Genomic DNA, 11,979 nt, shown 5'->3' with positions numbered 1-11,979 from the left:
ACCCCCCCCCCCCCTTTGCTTTGCACTCTTATTATCATTATTATTATTTCTATATATTTAACCAAATAAAATAAAAATAAAAAAATCCATCCCATTCATTCATTCAACCCACAAGTGGCCACCAATAAAGCTAAAGCTTTTTCTCTTTCTAATTACGTGTCGTCTAATATTAATTTCCCAGCCCCAAAAATAATCTTCAACCCAAAATATTTTGATCCAAACCAAGCGTGGCATGGTTGAAGAGGAGAACGGAGCATTTTAAAACCTTAAGGAGAAGTCTAGACGGGAAAGCACAAAAAAGACTATATCTAGTAGCGGTAGACTTGAGGTGTTACAAATTGAGGAGAATAGAATGTAAAGAGAACAATCTCTGCTAACGGTGGATTACGAATCTGATGTGATGAAAGTAAGTGTAAAAGGATAATGTATTTTTTAGAATTGCAACTCTTAAAAGGATAAGGGTATAGGTTGGGAGAAAAGTCTTTACATTTGAAAATAACAATTCATATCAATTTTTATTTATTATGTTGACTAAGTTTTGATTTCTAACAACAAAACTGAAAATCATTTATTTTCAGAGTTTCAAAGTCCCAAACTTTGAAAGCTTTAGGAAGTGAATTCAAACGTTACACTGTGGGAATGAAACTTTTTGTATTAAAAAAATATAGGATAGATCTTGCGTTATAAGAAAGATATAATGAACTATCGACTTTTGGGAGTTATCTCAATCTTTGATATGTTCCTCCATGTAGGCAACAGAGCAGATCGAGCTATCTCTACGCTCAAAGCATCCAATTTGTGTCATTTTATCTTCTAAGGTTTCAACACAAAATATATTATAGTCATATCTCTTATAGTATATCTTGAAAGAGGTTGCCTCGAGAAGGTATAGATATCAAAAGTGTCGGGAAAGTTATACACTTCTTGAATGCTTGTTGTAAAGACGAACCTTCACAATCAAATTTGTGAATGCCAAACGCATTCATTTTGCTTCAACACACACGGATATGACAGTAGAGTATGATATTGTAGTGAATATGGTTAAGTGTACATGGTGTTCCTTTTGAATGTCGTCTATTGTTAAACCAATGTTTTGATTTTGAACAGTGAATATATTATATTGTAAAGATTTAGAGAGAGAAAAGGGAAAGAAAGAGGTGGGTTGGGTTGGGCATGTGAAGTGTTTTTTGTTTGGTTTCAGCTTTTAGTTTGATATACAATGAACCAAACTAGAAGGGTTGGTGATCAGTTGAATGGCAATGGACCCAAATGGGGAAAGGAAGAGCTTTATTTTTTCAATGTTCTTTCAATTTGTGAAAGGAAAAAGTGAACCATAGATAGTGTTGTTCCCTACCTACATATACCACCTGCATCTTCTTTAATATCACTCTCTCACTAAACTAAATATATACAATTTTGTGTTTAATATCTATTTATTTAGTAGCTACTGTAGTGTGTAGTGTGTGTTCCCAGTTAACGTCCCAGTCCCATTATTACTATCGCATGGAGTTTGAGAGATTCAATTCTATAAGTCTATGTTGCTTTGGTAGCTAATTTTTCAAGATTAAATCTCTTTTCTAGCTTGAATAAGTTAGGAAAGAGAGAGCAAACAAAAACAAAAACGGTACCAATCTAAGGTTGAATGCACCCTAAATTTTTTACTTAATCTTCATTGTTCATATAACACATAACAAACTCTAAAAATATGAAGACGTTCATATAACAAAAAAAAACAAAAATAATTGCAACTTTGTCAACGAGGCGTGGGAAAGGCAATGTACTATGACTTATCCGTTGTCAGAAAATTTAGTTCCAATAATTGCTTGAATGAAGTGCATAGGGAATAGGCATAGTCCAAGTTCTGCCAGACCAAAAGAAATTATGCGTTCATACTCAAAAAGTCATCTTCTTTTAGAACAGAGTTTATTAATCAATCAATCATAAGCTTATTGTACTTGAATTATAATAATATAAAAATTAAAATATATATATATATTTGTGTGTTTAGGTTAGGCCAAACCAGAACACTTGATTGATTATACAAACAACAACAAACCAGGCTCTCTCAAGGATCATTAGGTTAGGCTAAAAACGCAGAAGCAAAGGAAATTTGGATAATTAGTTCATTTCAAAAATTTTCACATGGGCTCCCTCTGTCTCTACCAAATCTCAACTGTTACAAGAACTTCCAAGTCAAACCCAAAATAAAACGAAAAGAAAAAAGAAGAAGAAAGTGGGGTATAGCAGAGGGAGGAAGCCTCATCAGATCACGTCAAACCAGGACAACATATCTCCAGGACCAAATACTCATATACATGAAAACTCTTTCCCTTTTTCAATGCCCATCTCTTATAATATATAATAGTAATAATAATAACAATAAATATATCACTCTCACAATCAAAATTTGGAGGCTTTTCCAGATGCTCCCTCCTTCAACTATTGTCTTTTTTTTTTTTTTTTGTTCTTTTTCTTCCCTTTGGAGGAAGGGGGGCGTAGAGTAGAGGGGTGGGGAGAGGAAGATGGAGACCCACTTAGCATTGGCTAAGCTAAACCATTCCTTCTCTAATGTCACCAACTGCAGCGAATGTCCCTACCTGCCTTCAGCCACTATAAAAATTACGTCAAAACAACTTTGGTGGATATATAGTTTTAAGTTACTCCTCCCTCCTCTAAGGTTAGTGAACACAAAAATTATGGTACTGGCTGCTCCAAATCCTTTACAACACATGAAGAAGATGCATCTCCACTGGAACAATTCTCACCATTTCCAGAAATTAATAGACCTTCATCAGGGTTTTCGTCCTGGGTGTTGGTTCGGCCTTTTCCAGGCCTAGTACGAACATTTACCCCCATTGGAAACGGAACCTGTAGAAGAAGTACATGTTCAGCAAACAAACAGCCATTGTTCCACCATTTCAAAATTTTCGTATGTTATTCTATTTCATACCTGATCGCCTGCATTGGGGCCATCAGTGTTGAAAAGGATTGGTCGACATCGCTTATCTTCATTCATTAAACTTGAATTCTGGAAATGAGCGATAAGGGCAGCTTTTCCCTGTATGCGAGCATATGCAAGTGACGCCACCTTCTCACTATTGAATTTCTCCCATTTTTTCCCATTAAATGCCTGCAAGTATGGTACTGTTTGTCAATAAAAACTTAGCACCTATCACCTCAATATCCTGCAAGCTTCAGTAGCATACCAACCTCATAGAATGGAATAATTAGGCTAGGATCAGTCATGTTAATGAACGCATATCCCACGTTACATTTGTTCTGCAACCAACCATAGGGTGTACAAGCAAAAAAATTGTCATGGACAGAACGAAGGAAAATATTACTGCGGCACTGAACATGGAAAAACTTGCCTTAAAGTCAATAGGCAGATAGATGAAGTCATAAGTTCCTCGATGTCGTTCATCAATTGCAGCTAAAAGCATCTTTGATGTATATCTGCAGTTACAATCATGATGGATTACTAGCTTTCTGACAAAACCAAGATGGGACGAACAACTGACATTAGACACTATTAGAACATTATGAATTAGAAACGAGAGGATATTGCAGATAATACTATCAATTCTGCAGTTTAACATCATTACGTCCCTGCATTAATTAGCACCACTTACGTACTCAAAATAACAGACCTACCTGATGAAGTGGCATTCCATTAAAATGACGTTGTCTAGAAGCGCCTATAACACATTTACAAATATTACCATTTCTCTAGAAGGAAAGGTAACTACACCATCACTCAGGAGAAGACTGTCCTAATCTTTTTAGATATAATAACCTCAGTATCACAAATGAAAAGCAAATGTAGTAGAGTGAGGTAACTGTCTCACAAGAATAGACGAGGTGCGTAGATTGGCCCAAACATTCACACATATAAAAGGTAACAAATAATAGAAAAAAAATGAAAAGAAAAATTAGTTAATGACCTACGAATGGAAATTAAGATAACAAGTAAACTCGTCCATGCAAAAGAAGAGCATATTACTCAATAATCAACACGTCAATGTACCTATCTTATTTTGATTGGAAACTGAGATAGAGGGTGATTACGAGGGGGGGAAGAAAAAAAAAAAAGAGAGAGAATTAAAGAGAAAAATACTAACTTGTTAGGAATGTTCTTTATCATAAGCGTAGTACGATTGTCTTCACCCCTCAATATGCGATCAATGTCAAGTTCATATTGCTTCTTATCTGCCTGATTAGAGGCTGCTTCATTTCTTCGGCTTCTACCACGTTCATTGGAAGAGTCAAATGAATTCATCATTGGGAGAATTTGGCCTCGTCCAGGAAAAACCATGCACCGCTGATGATGGGATTGAAGTCCTACATTCCTTTGGGGGATAGGGAGCTCTACAGAATTTCCACCAACTTGTGGGAAGATATGAGAGAAAAATTCCACAGACTGTGGTGAATTGTTAGGCAGATTCATATTCCCTATAGAACCTGAATGAAACCCAGAGGCTTTCGACAGTTCCCCAGCATAAGCATGTTGTCTATCCCAAATAGAAGGATTAACAGCTGGAGCTGATCCAACGTGGTGATTATTCATGGGCAGAACTGTGTGCATCAAATGAGATGCTGCTCTTGGAACTCCATGGACTTGGGTTGGGGTGTGGGCAGCAGGAATTCCGTTCATATAAGATGGAGAATTTGGCCAAACAACACTAGGAGCTGGCGGCTGGGGCCGGTAGGAGTTACCCCATGTATAATGTGGTCCAGGAATGGGGCAAGTTCTGTTACCACCAGATGCAAAAACTGCAAAAACAGTAACATCCAGCTAAATGAAAGCATGAGAAAGCTTAAAAAATCAACCTCTCATCCTGACGGAAGTAAATTGTCAACCATTGATATTTACAGAAAATGAAATAGCTTCTGGTCGGTAACGATCATTTAAAAATAAAGGTTCTTCTACCTACAATGGGAATTGGAACCAGTCAAACACTATTCGCCAGTGAAGATCTCAGGCAATCACTTTTCTAGTTCTTACAGGAAACGTACTTAATAGTTTAGAAAAATAATAATAAGGTTGATGATGCTAATATCATAAAAGTACTGAAACAAGACTGAGAACAAAGGAAGAGACAATGCACCCCCCAAAACATACCAAGGGTCAGAAAAAGCTCTCCGGCTGATATCAATAGAAATGGAAAAAAAAAAAAAAAAAAAAAAAACAATGAATGGTTGATTGTCTCCAATCAGCTACATAGTGAACCGACCAATTCAATTGATCATTGTAAGTGAAGACCCCTTATCAAAGAGTTAAAGCAGACTTTCAATATCATTACAGGACAGGTCGTAAAATAAATCAACTAAACTTACCATCTTCATTCAATTCAATAGAGCGACCATTAAAGTTTACAAGCTGCCTGCTATCAGCTCTTTCGGGTGGTCGTAGACTGATGTTTCCTGCAATCGTATTCAGAGAATTGCAGTGAACATTGTTGTTCAAACTATCAGGATGTTCTGGAAGCGAATGAGGATGAATAGCTGGAGCTGCCCGGATACCCAGCTTTAGTGGTGAAGGTGAATGACCAGAGTCAATAAAGCCAGATTGCTTGCCAATTGATTCAGATCTCATCACAGAAGGTAAGCTACTAGGAACACTGGAGGATATTCCATGATGCAACTCGGTCTCCCGAGATGGAGCTCGTATCATAGAGTGTACACCAAGAACGGATCCATTACTCATGCTGCTAGATTTGATAGTCCCACTAGGAACTAATCCTGCAATATTTTTTCTCTTGTGAGACAAACAAAATACTCAGAATTCACAAGTAACGAGAATGATTTTCTTATGGCTATAATACCAGAGAAGCCGGCACTACAACTAACAGGAGGGCTACCCTGTTGTAAATAGAGACCAATATCTTCCCGCTCCAACTGTGGATGTAATTGTTGCACCAAACTGTGGCACAAAGATAAATAAAATAATTTTTTTACTGTTAGCATCCACTAACATCTCGTTTCTTTTAATTGTAATCTGTTGGAGGTCAAAACTATTTTATTTTTAAAGAGGAAGGGATTGAAACTAAGCATGAATAAGCATCAAAAGTGCACAGGTTTCTGAACCTTCGTCTCACAGCACCAGGATGACTTGGCTCAAGCTTTATCTGCTTTCCTGCTATATCACTCAGGTTTAATGCACAAAGAGCAGCCTCTGCAGCTCGGATATCATAAAATTCAATGAATTTATAATGACTTCTGTGGGGAGCTTCACGAATCTGCAATTTATGAAGAATAATGTCAGATTCCTCAGAGCACATTATGGAATGCAATGATAAAAATTGAATCCCAGACCCACCTCCTTGATTTCTCCGTAGACACCAAATATCTGACGAAGTTCTTCATTTGAAACAGAAGACTCAAGGTTAAAAACAACAAGAGTTCCTTGGTTAATATCTTTTTCAGATGGATTGTCCTGAAAAAGTAGTACAGAGAAAGATGTGAGGAAGCAAAGAGGTCATGAAAGAATTTAAGGCAGATATTTTGATGTGGTTAGAATTACAGAGTAAGAATAAATCTCCACAAAATTCCAATACTTCTTCTAAGGCAGCTAGCTAACCAAACTGGAAAAACAAATAAAATAATAGCTCAACTAGTTATGACACCATACGTCTCTTTTAAAGGTCAGCATTTCAATTCCCCACCACTAATGAGTTGAACTCAAAAAAGATGAGATAACACTGGACAGAAAATCTATTAAACAGAAACCAACCTTCGGTATAGAATAATGTATGTCAAGCTTCCTTCGTCTCAACGGTTTATTCTGGAGTGCTTTCATTGCATTACGGGCAGCTCTAATATCATAATAGGAAATCATAACAAACCCTCGATGTTTGCATGTTGTATAAAGAGTGCGAATGTCTCCATATTGCTGCAGATTTTTAATCAAAAGTAAGATATATTAATTAGCGCGAGATGTAACTTTGAAATGCACAATGGAAACAACATTGAAAGTTAAGAAAATGTGCACCTCAAAAAGGAGCTTCAATTCAGAATCTTCAACATTGCTATTTATGTTTCTCACAAACAGTGTCCTGGAAGGATGTTCGCCTAATGGATGCTCTCCAGCCATAGCACCGTTATGCATCCCCAGCAAATTGTTAAATAGTCCTCCAGAAGATTCAGAATTTTTCTGTCCAACAGATGAGCCATCATCACCCAAATCCATCCCTCCAACATTGCTAAAGAAATCCAAGTCCTCAGCATCATCCTCGCCAGTTGTTTCAATCAAACAATCAAGCCCATCAGTTACTACCCCAGCAAGTAAGTCATCGTCATCAGGGAGGAGGTTCCCAATGGTTTGGGCCTCCAACTCTTCAAGTGACTCAAAAACCTCCTCCTCCTCAAAGTGAGATGCAACAGTATCAACAGAATGGCCATATAGTGCATTGCTGGGAGAAAATCGCACTGCACGAATAAAAATATGTAAAATGATAACACTTGTAAGGCTAAAACTCATAAGGTAGAACGAGCCAAGAATTAAGCATGTTTAGAACTTTTTGCAAGTTCATTTAGATTTCAATTCAATGGCTGTCATTATCATCAGGTACAAATATGTGAAGAATTAATCAAGCGACTCACATTTCCTAGTAAATATATCTGATAAAGAACTCGAGAAAAGACTACTCTCATACTGAGAATTCATCATATTGACTTCATTATTCCGAGCAAAATAATTGGATGTTCTTTCAGCTCCAACAGCATGTCTATTCAGGATAAGACTTGCATTCTGGTCTCTCACAGGAAATGGATCGTGATTTTCCAGTGAGTTCTCTGCCAGGCAATCACCCATTGAAAGTTTTTCCACAGATGATGAAGCACCTGACATGTTGCAATAAACATTGAATGAAATAAATACCTTTTCAGTAGAGGAAAAGCCTTCTCACCAATTCAATAAGAAGCTTATTTAACAACACAACAGAACCAACTCAAGATAGCTCCATTTCCCAGAATATGGAAAAAATAAAATGCATAAATATATAGCCAGAATTAGATAAAATTCCCTTGATCCACATAGCTGGTTATAACTTTGCCCTTAATACTTCGAAAGTTTCAATTTCACCTCCAATCCATTTATTTGTTTGTTTCTTTTTGTAAAAGAAGCCCCTCCAAAAGCAATTCATGTCAAAATGCCTAGATGAATTAGTAGATTGAAGGTAATAAAATGTTTAGGGCAAAACTGAAACCAGTTATGAAGGTTAGAGCAGAATTGAAACTGACTGGACTGCAGAATTGATGACTTTCTCATCTGTGTGCACATTTGAGGTGGCTGAGCAGAGGGGATAAAACGATATTTAGTATTATTTGTCAAACTAAGCATGAATCTAACAACAATCAGTACTATAGACACTCAGGGAGGTAATGTTGCCACACTATGAACCAATGTGGGTTGACCGAGTGATCAAGTTATCAAAGGAAAAAGAAAAAAGAAAAAAAGAAAAAAAAAGCCAAATATACAAGGTATTTGACATGTGCCTCGTGCTGATCATACTTTGGGAGGTTAGGAGAGAGAAGACCAAGTCTCAAAAGAATTGATCGGGCAGTGATTGTATCATGATATCAACTGATCAAACAATCATCATAAGTAAACTCAAGACTAGGTATTTTAGATGCAAAACAAAAGCAAGATTCCCTTATAAAAATTGGTATATCGGAAATAGAAGACAATTAACGGATCCAAAAACTAAAATTTCAGTCGAACATCATCTAAAACAAACGATAGAATCTGATTCTGTTTTACAGTGGGATAATCACAGACAAGTATCCTCAAAACAATGCACTTTTTTATGCATTCAGTATCATGTTGATGATCCTAATTACGAGAATTAACTTCCATCGTGATTATATTTCTATATCGTTGTATTTTCCCTTATACCTGTTTGGAACCCCAGCATGCTACATTTCTCATAATAGATACAGAACAAGAAATATGTAGTGGTCAATGAATTAAGCAAAATTATATTGTTTCACTCAAGAATTCAACCATACAAAGTCACCGAATTCCTGAACTACACAATATAAAGATAAAAACTGAAGAAACTAAAAGTAACCAAAAAGAAGAGATAAAAGTGGTTGAAGAGTGATTTGTACTGACCACGGTGATTTGGCATACTAGCTGACTTCCAAACTCCAAGCTGCCCCTGGAATAAAGGGAAGAAAAAAAAAAAGAGAAATTGGAAGGAAACAGAAATGATGGAGGAGGCAGTGAGATTCAGATCGAGGAAAATGCAGTATGATGAAGTGCAAGAAGAAGCAATCTGGTATGCTAGAAAAAAGGTAGAGAGGAGGCAAGGGAGTATACCTCATCTGAATGACGTAAATCGTGGGAGAAGAAGGAAGATGAAGATAAAGCCTTGAGGTCCAATACTTCAGAGGGCATGATGGAACCGAAAAAGAAGAAATCGGAGGAGATAGAAGGATGAGTCAAAGAAGGTCCATAAAAAGGGCGGCAAAAATTGGAAGGCCGCTCCTGGAGCAAGCAATTGAAAAGGTTGGGTGGAGCCTACAAAAATGTAGAGATAGAGAAAAAATTGTTAAGGTAGAAAAAGAAGAGAAATGGGGGAATGAAAGAGGAAGAGAAGGAAAGGAAAAGGCGTTGTTGGGTTGAGATCTCGAGAGTAATGCAATGATGAGGTTGAAATGAAAGATGGAAGTTTGATAAATAGAAAAGGCGGGATGAAGTGAAAGCGAGAAGCAGCAAGATCGCAAAGGGAAAGCAGAGGAAGTAAATTAGGGGTAGAAACAGCAGAGCTTACCTTTAGAGAAGAGGGGGAAAAAAAGGTGGAAAAGCAGAGAAAGAAGAGAAGAGAATAGAATAGATTAGGGCATAAGGGTGCAGGTGCAGTGGGGGGAGGTTGAAGAAGGAATGATGGAGTAGTAGGCAGGTGTGGCGTGGAAGATGGTGGAAAGGGCTCGATCCTCAAATTTGGCGCATTGCAGGTTGGGCGGTTGAAGCTCGTTCATGGAGTATCGTGTCGGTGGTTGAGGCAGGCAGGCATTGCAGAAGGTTGGGTCGAAAGCTGTATGTCCCTCCAGAGCTGGAAGGGGAAGCGCAGGAGGAGGAAGAATTGAGGGAATTCCCTGGCGAGATTGGGAGGCCTCGCCTGAGAAAAGAGAGAGAATTGGGTTTCTGTTTTGGTTTTGTTGTTTGTTGATGGAGAAGGAGAAGGAGAAGGAGAAGGAGAAGGGGGAGAAGGGGAAGAAGAAGACGAAGAAGACGAAGAAGAAGAAGAAGAAGACGAAGAAGACGAAGAAGAAGAAGAAGAAATGGTTAGAAAGAAGTTGGGTGGGGGGTGAAAAAGGTGATTTTAACGCCGTCAATTTTTCTGATTTCTTTTGTTTTCTTTGTGCGGTCGCAGTAAACGCAAGTCCCCCCCTTCCCTTCTCCTCCTCCCCTTCTATTTCTTTTTCTCACGTCTTTCCCAATTAACTCTTTCACCTCTCTCCCCCCTACTTAACCTTAAACAACTTTTCTTCTCCTTTTCTCTTTTTCTTTTTTCTTTTTTTTTTTCTTTTTTCCTTTTCTTTTTTTTCTCGTCCTCCCAATTTAAATTCTAAGTTTTTTTCAACTTTGAAAACAAAAAAAAAAAATAATAATAAAAGGGTGTAATTATTATTATTAGAAATGGGAGTTTTAGTTTGATAAAAATTGAGGTGGGAAAAAGTCGGAAAAAAGAAAAAAGAAAAAGAAATGGGAGTTTTAAGTTGGGATGGGAGGAGTGAAGAAACCTGCGGTGCTGCACCACATACACACAAAATACACTCTCACTCATTCATTTCTTGTTTCTCCTTTTCTAATTATCATGTCCTTTTCCCTTTCCCACTTCTCCCCCATTATTTCTTCATTATTTTCCTTCCAATCATTTTTTATTATTTTTTTATTATTCTTATTATTATATACCCAGGAATACAGTTTCCGCCCAATGGGCCTTCCAGAATGGGCCTTCCGGAATGGGCCTTCCATAATGGGCCTTCCGGAATGGGCCTTCCAGAACGGGCCTCGCCTAACTCTCATTTTGTGACGCTCCCCCGACTGCCCATCGTAATTCACGTGCAACGTTAAATCCCTCCCATTATTAACCTTCTTTTTTTTTCTTTTTCTTTTTTTTTTGTCTATCCATCTCCTCCTTTCTTCCGACTCTCTATACATATATCATTCACTTATTCATAATTCTTTTTTTAAATTTAAAAAAAAAAAAAAAGGAGCTTATACTAACTAAATCATACTTAACACTCATCATTCCCAAACATAATTTTTGAAAGCATCCCATTTTTTGGAGAACTTTATACAAAAGAATCGAGTAAAATAAAGTAAAAAAAAAACGATTTTAAGGGAAACTGTTAAAATATAGACACAAATATTAGTCCTTGTCTGCCACTAAATAAAAATTTAAAAAAAAAAAAAAAAGTGAGTGATTAGGAGATAAAGCAAAAGTGTGGTTATGCTTAAGACAAAAGGAAAGCTGTGTTTATGTAATTGGAAATTGATACCATTCCATATATCATATATGATACACACACACCCTCTTTTATAAAATGAATGCCATCCATTTATATATCTTCTTTTATGCTCTCTCACTATTTTTACCACTCAAATTCACCGCACCTTCTTTTACTCTTCTAAAAATACCTTTAAAACATTTTCAAATGCTTCATTTTCCAAAATCCCCTTCAAATCGTTGTGTTAATTGGTGTACACCATTGTTATGAACTGCCAGAAGAAACAAAAGAAAAATTAGGATTAGTTGGATTATTGCAAAAAAATAGGTAAAAGTTGATGAGTTTGGGGAATTAGGTATTGGGAGCGTTTACGGGAAAGATAGGGTTTGTTGGGAATGGGATATTAGGACGCAATTTCAAACCCTAATCCCCCAATTCTCCAGATCACGGAAAAGGCCAAAACACTACACGACAAAAAAAAAAAAAAAAAAAAAAAAAAAAAAAAAAAAAAAAAAAAAA

General features: G+C 36.9%; 2 protein-coding genes across 2 annotated transcripts in view; both read right to left on the bottom strand.

Annotated features, from left to right (window-relative positions):
• The window catches only part of LOC111461133 (ethylene-responsive transcription factor ERF113-like), a 2,850-nt gene extending 1,868 nt beyond the window's left edge, over positions 1–982 (bottom strand). Inside the window, exon 1 of the mRNA XM_023104628.1 lies at positions 950–982. Coding sequence (XP_022960396.1) covers positions 950–982 — 33 coding nt within the window. The remainder of the gene's footprint in view (positions 1–949) is intronic.
• A 1,116-nt stretch (positions 983–2,098) lies between these two features.
• Positions 2,099–10,195, bottom strand: LOC111460705 (protein MEI2-like 4). The gene is made up of 15 exons (XM_023103953.1): positions 9,777–10,195; positions 9,323–9,523; positions 9,116–9,161; positions 7,603–7,842; positions 6,992–7,428; positions 6,734–6,892; positions 6,320–6,436; positions 6,088–6,239; positions 5,826–5,923; positions 5,338–5,742; positions 4,122–4,773; positions 3,372–3,456; positions 3,211–3,279; positions 2,951–3,130; positions 2,099–2,868 (listed from the first exon to the last, which is right to left on the bottom strand). Exons 2-15 carry the CDS (start codon positions 9,398–9,400, stop codon positions 2,695–2,697), a joined length of 2,892 nt encoding a protein of 963 aa, XP_022959721.1. The 5' UTR covers positions 9,401–9,523; positions 9,777–10,195; the 3' UTR covers positions 2,099–2,694.
• Positions 10,196–11,979: the final 1,784 nt, after the last annotated feature.

This window comes from Cucurbita moschata, unplaced genomic scaffold (assembly GCF_002738365.1).
Source record: "Cucurbita moschata cultivar Rifu unplaced genomic scaffold, Cmos_1.0 Cmo_Scf00024, whole genome shotgun sequence".
Lineage (NCBI taxonomy): Eukaryota > Viridiplantae > Streptophyta > Magnoliopsida > Cucurbitales > Cucurbitaceae > Cucurbita > Cucurbita moschata.
This window is presented reverse-complemented; position numbering and strand designations above follow the sequence as displayed.

Excerpts from the sequence above, each read along its gene's own strand:
- LOC111460705 (XM_023103953.1), bottom strand. The coding sequence starts at position 9,400 with ATGCCCTCTGAAGTATTGGACCTCAAGGCTTTATCTTCATCTTCCTTC. Across the intron at positions 6,437-6,733 it reads TACATTATTCTATACCGAAG|GACAATCCATCTGAAAAAGA; the intron begins GTTGGTTTCTGT and ends CTACTTTTTCAG. Across the intron at positions 5,743-5,825 it reads TTGTAGTGCCGGCTTCTCTG|GATTAGTTCCTAGTGGGACT; the intron begins GTATTATAGCCA and ends AAAATATTGCAG.